The 12093-nt window shown below is 46.2% G+C and overlaps 3 protein-coding genes across 4 annotated transcripts in view; 2 read left to right on the plus strand and 1 right to left on the minus strand.

Annotated features, from left to right (window-relative positions):
• The first annotated feature begins 222 nt into the window (after positions 1–222).
• Positions 223–4687, plus strand: CUNH11orf16 (chromosome unknown C11orf16 homolog). The gene is made up of 4 exons (XM_068148035.1): positions 223–389; positions 1192–1351; positions 2510–2738; positions 3497–4687. The coding sequence occupies exons 1-4, from the start codon at positions 223–225 to the stop codon at positions 4093–4095; spliced, it is 1155 nt and encodes a 384-aa protein (XP_068004136.1). The 3' UTR covers positions 4096–4687.
• Positions 4688–4726: 39 nt separating this feature from the next.
• Positions 4727–9518, minus strand: AKIP1 (A-kinase interacting protein 1). The gene is made up of 5 exons (XM_068148033.1): positions 9392–9518; positions 8887–8964; positions 6372–6485; positions 6039–6089; positions 4727–5159 (listed from the first exon to the last, which is right to left on the minus strand). Exons 1-5 carry the CDS (start codon positions 9497–9499, stop codon positions 5016–5018), a joined length of 495 nt encoding a protein of 164 aa, XP_068004134.1. The 5' UTR covers positions 9500–9518; the 3' UTR covers positions 4727–5015.
• Positions 9519–9833: 315 nt separating this feature from the next.
• DENND2B (DENN domain containing 2B) overlaps positions 9834–12093 on the plus strand; it is a 139000-nt gene continuing 136740 nt past the window's right edge. The window contains exon 1 of one of the 2 annotated variants that reach the window (XM_068148032.1): positions 9834–9961. The gene's annotated coding sequence lies outside the window, so the exon portion shown is untranslated. Of the gene's footprint in view, positions 9962–11856; positions 12030–12093 lie in introns of those variants that run through there. The other variant, XM_068148030.1, reaches the window with a different exon arrangement.

The following is a 12093-nucleotide window of genomic DNA, read 5'->3' on the forward strand; positions in this document are numbered from 1 at the left end:
GGTTTGAGTGACTGAAGATCACTAAAGTCAGTGCTACTGGTTCAATCTGACCAAATACCAGTCTGGATATTTTGAATTAATTCTTTTTGCACTATAATAAAAATAAAACCTACTGAGTTCTTCAGGCACAGTGGAAAGCATTTACTTGTGCTGGAAAATGCCACTGTGTTTGTCTCTTTTCTGCCAACAGATGAGAGTCCTGCAGGTAGCACTTTTGCAGGAATGGCTCATTTGGGAGGGTTCCTGCTGATGGATCACAAGTATTGCAGTGCAATTCCAGCTCTGCACAAGTTCTCATGCTCCAGCGTGGTACCTGCTGTCAACCCCTGCTGCAGGAGCTCTTCTGTAGTGCATCCTTCCTGGATCACCAAATCCCTCACCCTGCAGAGGTAAAATCAAGTTGTTTGAGTCTGTGATTCATCTTTTTTTCATGGTATCTAATAGGATAAAATAGGCTGGTGTGTCAGATTAATAAATTGGCAGCTTGAACATCATTTGAGCTTTCCCCTCCCCTGCACTGGCAGTTTTGGAGATAGTATTAACTAAAATGATTTGCTACCCTGGAGATTATGAAAAGCAAAGCCTGAGTAAACCTCCTATGAAACATTCCTTTAGTATTATTTGGATAAATAAAAGTATCTTGCATTTGCAGCTGTCTTCTGTGAAATATTTCTAATGCTTTGTAACAGGGGATTATTTTTCCTGTTTTGAATTTGAACCTGTTGTCAGCCAGCAATTTTGTTGTTTGCTTTTCTACTCTTCTGTTGTTCCTTGAATGCCCCACTGTAAACCATCAGTGCAGTGCTCTCGAGCGCACCTACGCAGTGTCCTTTCTCGTGACTTTAAAGGCTGTGTTGGCTTGCAGTGTAAACAGCAAAGGGGCTAGTGCAGGTAATGCTGGCCCAGGATTCCAGTGTACTCCTGCCTCACTTCCTCTAGACCCAAACCCAAAGAAATTTGGGTAAAACCAGGCACTGTTTATTGTTTATTTTTCCCCAAGAGAAAGGAATTGTCTCAGCACAAGCAAGTTCTGTTTCTTTCCATGTGCTTTGATTTGTGGGACTGCTACAAAATGAGGTGGAGTGATTCAGTTCTTAAATCTTGATATATAGATAGATACATATATAATTTTTTAAAAATGAGTTACAGAAGGTGTTTCTCTCAGTGCTGACCCATTTTCTTTTCTTCAAGGTGCCAATGGCTTAGCCACTGTCTCTGCTCTCCTGGCCCAGCACAGAAGAGGCTGAGCACTTTAGGGAGCTCAGTGGGCTTAGGCAGCAACGTCCCTGTGTTAGTGCGAGGGGAACAGGATGGATTTTATTATCGTGGTACAATAAAAGAGGAGAAAGAGGTGAGTGACTGTTGCTGTGCAGTGGTCATGGGTATGTTTAAGAGGGTGCCCAGTCTATCAGCAGGCCTCATGCACCTCCTGAGTAGTTTTGATTTCATCTGGTGCATGAATTAGGGACTAGATCTTTAGGACAGCTAATGCTTGTGGTTATGTTGATTCATAAAGCTCCCGACGTGCCTGATTCCAGGCTGTCCTCACCTTCTGCTGCCTGCCTGGGTGAGCTGCTTGCATGCAGCACAGCCTCAGACACCAGTAAACTAATACTGATCAGGTCTGTCCTCTGCTCAGCTGCCTTTACTGAGTCCATTTCTAGGAGTGAGCTGACATGTTTCAGGGATCCTCATCTTGTGCAGAAGATGGGCACCCTCCAAACTTCCGGTTCCTGGTGAGAGCAGTGTTGTGCAGCTTGCAAGAGCAGGCCCTCTGCTTCTGCTGGCTCTAGGCATTGAGCCAGGCTCAGATGGAGAGTGAGAGCAGTGTACCAGTACACACTGTTGTGTGCAGACACATAACCATCAACAGCGCAGGAAAAGCATTAGTGTTTTATGTACACACTTCCAGCTTGAGGCAGCTACAGACTAGTGGCTTGGTGTCTTTTCAGAAATGTTAGTGAAAGCTTTTATTCATTAGTTTGTTAGCACTTCAAACTTAACAGCAAAAAGAGCCTATTCTTTCTGAAGAATGGGGAAGTACCTCATTTCACTGTTGATGGAAAGCCTCTTGACAGGCCTGAATTTAAAAGAAAATAAAAATCCTCAACCACCCTTCCCAAGAAGCAGAACTAGTGTTGGATGTAGTGAAGAAAGACTTGGACATGAGCAAAGAATAGCCTGAACAGCTTCACTGTCTCTTTTTATCTGGTGCACACAGGCTGGTTTTGAAATCCAGTTGCACTCCATCTACAGTTTTTTCTCTTGGGGATGAAAATAGAGGTCCTAGCAGCAGTGAATCTGTATATGTGCTTCACTCAGTCTGCTTTCTGGTGAGCCTCACCAAAGTACTTCTGGTTGTCTCAGTGCTGGACAAACACCGCACACTGCTTAGTTACTGTTCAGACTTGCTTGGTCTGCTACAGCATGGCCTCCTAGTGAAGGTTACATGACCTGATATGTTATAGGCTGTTTTTCAGAGAAATTATGGTTTTGTTCCTGATAACAGAGTGAAAGAGGCATGTTCCTGGTAGAATTTGCCAAACCGCTTGTGTCACAAGGAAGGCATCCGGTGTGTGTGCAAAAAACAGCAAAGGATGACATCCTGGAATATGTGAACAGGGTGAAACACTCCTTACTCCCTGGAGACAAAGTGCTGGCACCCTGGGAGCCAGATATGGCCAGGTATGGCCCAGGAACCATCCTCATGGGCATTGAAACAAGGGACCCCCTACGAGGTAAGAAAGATGCTGCCTCTTCCTCCTCCTCTTTCTCCAAAAAATGAGTGAGACTATCATGATAAACACTTGTCATAGTGCTGCTGCCCAAGAAACACCAGTGCAGACAACAGTTTCAGGTTGCTTACAGCTTGCTAGAGCTGGTGGGACTTGCTGGTGCATATCTGAGTGTCACCTCACTGCTCTGTCCCTAAGGAAATTGTGACCCATAAAAATGTCATCTTTCTTGTCTGTGGAGGTCCTATTTCCTGTCTGTTCTTACGAGACTGTCTCTGCCATGTGTAGGACAGGGCCCTTTTCATGAGGCACACAAGTAAGGCAGCTCTTAGGAATCACCCACTCTTCAAGCCTGAATGATCACGATTGTACCAAGTTGTACACCTGGGGGTGATTTTTCTCTCTCAAACATAGGAGATTTCAACAGCTCCTTCATTTCTCCCCATGTCTGACAGTCAAGCTCCACTGACTTACCAAAATACTGCTCTCAAAGTGTTAGTGCTGACTTGGGCAGTAACAACTAAAGTTACTCAGTCAACATTTTCTTCGTCTGATGATGAAATGGGAGGAAAGATGCTACCAGGTCTGTTGTCACAGTGATGGTGCCTTAGCTGCCCACTCCACCCTCTGTGAGGTAGTACAAAAGAGGGGTGATAGCTGATCCTACTTCTTGCCAGGAGCAGTGTGTGAAGCTGAAAACCTGTATATATACTGCCTAGGCAGGCCAGTTGCTGATGGTTGCTTCCCTTTTCTCTCAATAGCCTCAGAAGATGTAGACATTATGGTCCAGTTCTGGAATGGAAAGAGAGTGAAACTCCCACGAGGTGTTGCTTTGTGGATCCCTCCTAGCCTCTGGGAGAAGATTGTAGAGATGATCCACATGCCCTTCACCAGCAGGGTGAAGACCAGAGAAAGTCTGGACACCAAATCTTGTATTATTCCCTGCAGTCCTAAACCAGCCCTGATTCCTGTTTGGGCTGTACATAGCCTTGGCAAGCATTGCTTACCCTGCTCACCCTGCTGGCCACATTTCCACTGTTGCTGTGATGGTATATGGTGTTCATCAGCATATAAAAGGTGTATTTTCTGCTGCCACCCCCATGTTGATACCTGGTGGGCTCTTCCATCCAGATCTGTGGTCTTTCAGAGTGAAACTGAAGAGACAGAGTCCAGCAGCAAGCCCTCTCCAGGCCTTCTAGATCCAAAAGACCCAAAACAAGAAGCAATAGCAGCTGTACCAGTGTCTCCCCGCTATTCTGATTCAGAGCTGGACCTGGAGCCATTCTCCACTAAGAGTAGTGTGGTGGACAGTGCTGTTAACACAAGCTCTGGCTGTCTTGAGAAGCCCAGCTTAAAGTAATTGAATTTTATATTCCTGTGAAAATTAACAGAAACCTTAATAGCATCAGCTACAAAAAGGTTACAGATATATCTATAGGTCATGTCACTAACTGTGGAACCTGATCCTGCAGGAGTTATGCGTCCAGGGAGTCTCATTGGTGGGACTGCTGTTAAGAGCATATGGACTGGGCCAGAAGCTGCAATGTGCAGTTGCTCAGCAGTGTTTCCCTGCAGGAAATAGCAGACAATTCAGGGTACCCAACTGCCTACTGAAGAAGGCAGCTGACTGCTGTTTAGCCTAGGTAAGATCCTGAAAAGAGACAGGACTTCAATGTCAATAGTTTATGTGCCGATACTGAACATCTAACACATATTCAAGCACCTTCCTGAATTAGGGTCCTAGACAGTAAATTTGATTTGCATTTTATTTTTGTATCACAATAACAGAAGTACAGATAGGAGAGGTGCATTGTGAGTCAGCTGCTCTAAAATCAGTGCCAGCCCACAGAAGCTAATGTACATCTATATTCATACCATGTGGATCATGCTCTCTGTGATCATGAGTGTGACATGGACACTCTCTGAGGATAATGTAAAAGACACTGTCAGCACAAAGATTAAATTATGTATTTTATTCTACTGGAATAAAATTGATTTTATTTATTCCATTGGATCTTTCATTGTTTAAAGCATAAAACCCTGGAACTGCAGTCACATAATTGGATTTAAGGCATACAGTGTACAGGTATGTATAAAATCAGTGTACAAAGTGGGCTGCATATAATTGCATTCATTGAGTAGCAAACAAATATACAGGCCATAAAAAAGGAGTCCCAAAGAGGATACTATTAAAGTGCTAAGAAGAAGAATATATAGTTTGTTACATGCAGTAATACAGCCTTGTATTTTATTCTTGTGATTGCCAGAAGACAGCAAACATCATAGAACAAAAGTTAGATCAATACTTTGTCCGGCACTGACATCCACCACATGAGTCTGCTGCACCATGTCCTCTGAGGTTGCTGTGACAGAGTAGGTGCCAGGAGAAACTTCAATGTAGATGTCTTCGGAAGCTTGTCTGGGCTTTAGGGAGACAGAGGGGGAAGGTTTCATTACTGGTTAGTAATCTCAGATTTCCCACAAACCCCAAAAGTTTGAATTGGGTAAAACAAGTGAAGTATCAGCTGCTATGTAAGCATACTAAGATTTCTCAAAATATAAAGGTAGTATGGACAGAACTGTACAATGTTTCTGTCAATGCAAAAGATAGAATACTTTGATGGAATATTTGCTAATGTTTCAGTCAACAGAAATAATCAGCATGCTGTAATCTCTGCCTCATGAAACTGAAAGTTACCTGAATGGTTTTGAACATAAACCTGGAAACCGTCCATGTAAGGCTGCTCCCACTAATTTGTACTATGGTACAGATTTCATGTTTCTCATCTTTTGTGGCTTAGACATTCCCAAAATTGATTTGGTGAGTTAGATTTTGAAAAATAAATGAAGTTTTCTCCTCCTTGAGGATCAGAAGTCTTCAGAGAGGCTGTATGAGGGCCAAGCATAACTGGCTAAGGAACTGCTGCATGCCTTTCCTCTGCACAGGGAATGTGTCAGGAGCACAAATGAGGTGAGAGTGAACTGCTGGATTATTGTTACTGATGCAATTCACAAGAGCCTAAAGATTAATCACAGTGTTTGATGTTCTGTACCAGTCCAAAAATACAAAGTAGACTTTTAACTGGTTACATGCCAGAATGCCACCATCTGGTTTATAATTCATTGTGCATGCTGATTCCACTGCCCACCTAGGTGTACATCAGAACTGTGAATGCACTGCTGGTAAATGTTCTGTGCCATCACAAAGTCTCTACACCCAATCACAAATTTTGTCCAGCCTGATGCAAAATGATAAACAAATGCTGTACTTTGCTTTAAAAAAAAAGTATTCTATAAACTTACATGTTGCTGGCAAGTTTGACCTTGACTGGGTGCTACAGCGGCTTCAGTCCTCTGGAAAGAAAAAGATATTGTTTTCTGATGATACAACACAAAAGGCAAACACAGCCCCTGACAGAGGGGATGCATTATACCCATGAAATTTTTTCCTCTCCAAAAGGACTGATATGACACTGATTGGTGCCACCAGAAGGCTCACATCACCATCAGACCAGGTGTCCATATGCCCATGATATCAAACCACATAACCAAGTGTCACAGGTACTAGATAGGTAATAATTGTCTCATGGTGAGAGAAGGAATAACCTTCTATCAAGCCCAAACCCTCATACTTACCTCCTCTTCTTCGGATGCCAGCTCTCTTTCATGTGCTTGCCTGCCATGGTATCTGCAGATGTGTTTGATTTCATGTTCTTTGTATTTACAGGCTGCCACAAAGCTGTAGTACTTCTGGACAACAACAGAAACAGAGACTATTGTGTAGAGAAGCATCAAAGCTGTGATCACAACTACTGCAGGTTAAACAGATAAAAGTGGAACTGCACAGCTACAGACCTGTATTCATTGGCTGGCTTGTTCTTGTGTGAGGATGAAAACAATGCCTGCATATCCACAGGACAAATCAGCCCTGTCTCCTGACAGAATACATAGCGACTCTCTGATACCTCAGAACTGAATTCATGCCACTATCATAAGGAATGCTCTGGAAACACATACTGATCAGGCTCTCAAAAAAAGCTGTGGTGGAAGATGGCATAGTCTATAGGTTCTTAATAGGATGTATATGCAGGTTTAGGTGCAACCCAGCCAGTAAAGACTGGTTTTGCAGAGCAAGTGCAGGAGCCTAAAAGCAGAACACATTAATACCGAGATATGGGTTGGTGAAGAAGATAAAGTCTCTTGAAGGCTGTTACCAGTAGCATAGTGTTTTTGAGAACTATATTTAAGTCTATGGCAGCCGCTTTCTGGCTCCACAGTAAAGGTACTTGAATCGTCCCCACTGCAAATTTGAGTACAGCTCTGCTGCCATCTGTTGTCACCAAAGAACTCCTCCCAGGATTACCTTCTTGATCACAGGAACCAAGTTCCAAAATATGTATTTCATTCCACTTCTGGTTTGTCTCTTTTTATTTGTCCCTATTAATTTGGTTGGAAGATACCTTCGAGATCATTCAGTCCAACTGTCAAGACTAAACTTACAAAAGTAAGCTGACAGCATTTCTTCTTTCCAAATCTATTGCTGTGCTGTATTGCTTGGTTATGCATGCATCAACAAGACTTGTTTGCTTGTATTGTGGCTTGCTGTAGAGCTATGAGCCAAAATACTTCAAGTGCTCTGACTAATTTGGTAACACTTCACAGAGCATCTCTATTACAGGAGGTGAGCTGGATTCTTTTACATGATGCCACTGATCAAAGAAATCAAATCAAACTTTTGGTAAGAAATGTGAGTAAACTTTGGTCCCTTAAGTAACTCTTCATCTTAAATCACACTTTTACTAATTTGTGTGCAAGTGCCTAAATGGTTATGTTTGGCTGTAGATGTTTGCAAACTCTATGAGCTTGTGGATTTACAGGATTCCCTCTTCCCTTTCTGTTCATGACTCTCCTTATCCACAGAAGATGACTGAAGTAGTACTGTCTGGGCTGATGTATAGAAGTGGAAGTCACTCACTGCTTGTTCCAACTCTAAGACTCTTAACAGGGCATAGGATGACTCTTTATAGTTATATTTTTGTTTTGTCTTGTGTGAAATTCTATTCTGCCTGAGTAGTTTTAGGATTAACTGGGTACTGTGTATGCAGTGCTCTGAAATGATAAAGGCGTTGCTTAAGAGCTAAACAGCTGGTGTGTGTTGAATGACTGTTTTCCCTCATTTAGTTGAGCACTTAGTGAGTTATTAACTCTGCAGACAATGGGCTCCCTGTTGCGGTATGAGAACAGATCCCAAAGGGCACAAGCGACGTAAGCTGATGGGACTGTTCAGAGACTTTGATGCTGCAGTCAGGCTGCAGGGCTGCATTCACAAGGAGGAGCTCAGACAGAGCAGGCAGAGTCAGACTCCCAGTCTGCTTACCTAGAAGAGTAATAACACCCAGCAGCCAGAGCCAACATGAAAGTGGTGGAGCTGGGCAGCTGTAGGTTGTACCTCTCAACTTCTGTTTGTCACAAATAAAAACACAGTGCTGCTCAGAACTGAACCCACACTCATCCAGTAGCAACATCTCAAATTGAGTTTGCTTAAACAATACTGGGGTGGTTAGTTCTAAATTCAGAGCAAGTGCATGACCTGGTGCAATTTCTTTCCTCAGGATTCAAACTCTCCTTTACATCAGTCACTCAGAACACAGTTGGCCCTACTGGAAGCCATGAGTGGCATGATGAAACCAAAGGGTTACTGTGTCATAATGCCACTCAACACCAGAGATACAGAAGCACCTCCAGCAGGGGAAAGAACTCTGTACATGTGACAAGCCTCTGCACTGGCTGACACAAGGTATCTTGTGCTGTTACCTACTGTTTCTGTCTCTCTGACGTAGTGCCTTTCCACCAAGAAGTGGAGAGGCCAGCTTCTAAAGGTACTGTCTATGGAAAATGCTGACAGTGGTGTTTATCACCCAGGGTGGTACCAGTTGGTCAGGTAACACTGATGAAGCCTACCATCTAGGCTAATGCCTCAAGTTTCCTTGTCTAGGCCAGCATCACAGACCCACTGGCTAAGCTCTTGCCATGCAAAGAGCAAGCCCCATGTCTCATTTTTGTAGTATGGGAAGACTGAACGTTCAGACAGGCCTCCACCAGGTACATCAGGCATGTACCCTAGTGCACGGTTCTGGGGGTAGAACCTCACCTCACATTCCTTTGTGGCTTGATTCAGCAGGTTCACAATGGAAGCGAATGCTGCATTGAGCCGTTCCGAATCTTCTTCCTGCAATTAAGGACAGTTTGTGACTGATAACGAGCTGATCGCTGCTCAGCGGCAGAAGTGCCAGGTGATAAATACTCGGTGGTGCCGGTGGCTGTCTCTGGGGTGAAACAGTCACTTGTGGCCCACGGCTGCGGCGTGCCCCGGCCTTCCACAGGGCACACCGAGGCACCTGTTATGCCCGGGCGGTCACCAGAGGCACCGGCACCCTGACCGCGCCTCCCCTCGTTCTGTACCGAGCCCTGTCCATTCCGCACTGGTCTTGCCGGGACGAAGCACAGAGGAAGCACCAATGTGGAGCCGCCCTGCGTGCTGTAGAACGCCTGCGGCGGGTGACGCGCACGCACGGCTCTCCCCACGCATGTATATATAGACACAGGGGCCTCTGCGAGACACGGGCGATTCACGGCCGCCCCGCCGCAGCACTAACCGGGGCCGAGGCCGGCAGGACCCGCCCCGCCGGACGCCGCCGCCGCCGCGCCCGCTCCAGCACATCGCGCGCCAAACCCGCCGTCCGCCCCGCGCGCGCGCCCTCCATCCCGACGCTGCCGCGCGCCCTCTCGATGCGCACGCGCCACCGCCCCGTTCCGCCCACAGCCGCCCCCGCCCTCTGCTGCCGTTAGGGGGCGCCCCCACCCCGCCGGTGCTGAGCTGCTCCGCCCCCGCCCCGCCCCTCTCCTGTGGTACCGGAGCATGTCCCGGCCCGCTGGGCAGAGTCCCGTGGAGAGGTGTGCGTTTTCGTCAGATGTCTATGCCCTGCTCCTCGTCGGAGTAGGCGTGTCAGGACAGACCGTTTGTGAGTTCTCCTCAGCGGCGGCGGTTTTCTGAAGTGCCCGGGTGCTGTTCTGAGGCAGTTCCCGCCGGGCTACGGCGATAGAAGCTGGAGGATGCCGAGCCATGGCTCGGCGGACTGGTGCTAAGGGGCCTGGGAAGCTTCGCCCCGTGGTTTGTGTAGTGGAAAGCAGCACTCCCGGAGGGGGGCTGTCGTTAAACTTGTGAGGTACGAAGCAACAGTCCCAGCTCGCAGCGACGGCTGGGCGAGTGAAACGGGTGTTGGTAAGGGAAGAGTAGCCAGCTCCGGCTGACTGCGACCTATTGCTGCATCTGCGCGCAGAGAGCACGTTGGTCTCCTGTGAACAACCTCTGCCAAATCAGCACATTTGCTCCCTGGAAGCTGCTTCAGGCCCAGGAGGGTGTTCTAGCAGGGCAGCGTGTGCGTGAGAGGTCGCTTGCCCCGCAGCGCGGGAGGATGCAGCCAGCGCTCGCAGCCGCCACACGGGCTTGGAAAGCAGCTGTGGCTACCTGTGAGTTAGACTCGCCCTGTAACTTTGCTAACCTGGCTTGCGCTAACATGATAGTAGAAGGGGCAAAATAAGCGCAGAAACTTTGAGTGTGGTATAGCCAATGTTAACAAGGAGCCCCCGGTTTTTCAGGTCCTTCATTCTTGTTTGTGGATCTTTGCTAGTTGTATTCTGTTTGGCCAAGAAGAAAAATAATCCTCTCCTAGTTTAGATTTTGTTATCTTCCAGTTGCTGAGCTGGAGCAGCAGCCAGCTCCTGTGATAAACAGGCTCTTCACAGGCTGCTAGATCATTAAAACACACTGAAGACCCCAGTTCTGTGTTGAAACTCAACTTTAGGTTTGGTTTCTTGTATCAAAAGAAAGTTTAGGCTGTTGCCTGGAGTACTTGAGGTCTGTGTGTCTGAATGCAACGTAAAGGGAGGAGAAAAAAAGCTATTTGATAAAAATAATATTAGCATGTTTGAGATGTTTGTTTATGTGCTGGCAAAACAGCCAGAATGGACTGCTTCCTGCTTAACTGGAAGTTGGGGATCTTTGAGCTTCATTCCTTCTGTGATTGTATCCTTGGTCTCCTGGAGAGGCTGATGAGTTTGCTGCCTTGTCTTGTTTGTGAAATATACTTGAAAAAGCCCTCCTGTGCTACTTTTGTAATGGGGAAACAAAATTGTATTCACTTTATATTCCTGCCAGGTACTTGTAGCAGTAGGTACAAGCAGGAGGTAAATTATTCCTTGTGTGTTGAAATTTAAACTCCCACCATTTTTTGATATTGGTGACAGAGTACCCCTTTTGCAGCTGAGTAAATACTTCTGTTCCTAGAAGACTGTCAGCTGAAATAGCTTTTGCTTTGGAACACACGTTCACATCAGAATCCAGATGAGAGTTACCCTTATTTCCTGTACATTCACTCTTCTGAAATATAATAGTTTCATAGTTTCATTCAGGGTTGGAAGGGACCACAAGGATCATCTAGTTCCAACCCCCCTGCCATGGGCAGGGACACCCCACACTAGAGTTTTGTAAAATGTTGGACCTTCATACTGGATTTCCTTGTGGCATGACAGAGCAGAATATCTCAGGACAATATGTCTTATTTTGTTAATGAGTTGGCAAAAGGCATGGACAGTTTATCTGGAGTACTCAGCTCTGGGTTCAGGGAAGTATGCTTGTATAGGAAAGTTCATAAGGACTTCCCTAGCTCTGAGCACCATTTCAATTCTGCTTCAGTCAGTGGAAAGAAAGTAAGCATGTGCTAAAAACTCACGATGTGTAAGGCTGGAATTTGTATTTCCAGTGGCACAATACACGTGTTACTCTTCTCTAGTTTTCTTCCATTCCTATTATAATTTGATTAATATATTGTGATTTGTTTTATAAACGCTTATACAAATGCCTCAGGATTTAGGCACGGTTTGTTCTGTTAACAGCTAGTCTCCGGCCTCTTTTCTGTGGTTCTATCAAATCACTTGAGCGGGTTTCTCATCTGTTAAACCGGCAGAAGCACGTGGAGGGGCGTGCCAGGGAGCTGGCCCGTACCGTGCCGTTTGTGGCCTGCGTGAAGCGTGTGTATCCATTGCCTGTGCCACGCACGGACTGTCCTCACTCTCTGGTGCAGGCTGTCCCGCATCCTGGGTGTGGAGGCAGCAGAGCGGTTCAGAACCGCTGTCACTAGCTGGTCCTAGCAGACTGGAATTGAACTGAGGCACCCGGAGTGAAGTTGAGGGCCATGCCGCTGCCTCCCTCTAGAGACCTCTCGCTCCCCGCAGGTACCGTTACTCCGGAGCCGCTCTGGGGAGCTGGGGAAGCGCGGCCGCCCGAGGTTCGCCCATC

Source organism: Melanerpes formicivorus, unplaced genomic scaffold (genome assembly GCF_026170545.1).
Source record: "Melanerpes formicivorus ecotype bairdi unplaced genomic scaffold, bMelFor1.0.p_v2 SCAF_16, whole genome shotgun sequence".
Classification (NCBI taxonomy): domain Eukaryota; kingdom Metazoa; phylum Chordata; class Aves; order Piciformes; family Picidae; genus Melanerpes; species Melanerpes formicivorus.

Bases quoted from the DNA above. Each gene is read 5' to 3' on its own strand.
- AKIP1 (XM_068148033.1), bottom strand. From the start codon at position 9,499: ATGGAGGGCGCGCGCGCGGGGCGGACGGCGGGTTTGGCGCGCGATGTG. The intron at 8,965-9,391 runs GTTAGTGCTGCG...CCTTAATTGCAG, and splicing joins TCCTGCCGGCCTCGGCCCCG to GAAGAAGATTCGGAACGGCT. The intron at 6,486-8,886 runs GTGAGGTTCTAC...GTTGTTGTCCAG, and splicing joins AAGCCACAAAGGAATGTGAG to AAGTACTACAGCTTTGTGGC.
- CUNH11orf16 (XM_068148035.1), top strand. From the start codon at position 223: ATGGCTCATTTGGGAGGGTTCCTGCTGATGGATCACAAGTATTGCAGT. The intron at 1,352-2,509 runs GTGAGTGACTGT...TCCTGATAACAG, and splicing joins CAATAAAAGAGGAGAAAGAG to AGTGAAAGAGGCATGTTCCT. The intron at 2,739-3,496 runs GTAAGAAAGATG...TTCTCTCAATAG, and splicing joins AACAAGGGACCCCCTACGAG to CCTCAGAAGATGTAGACATT.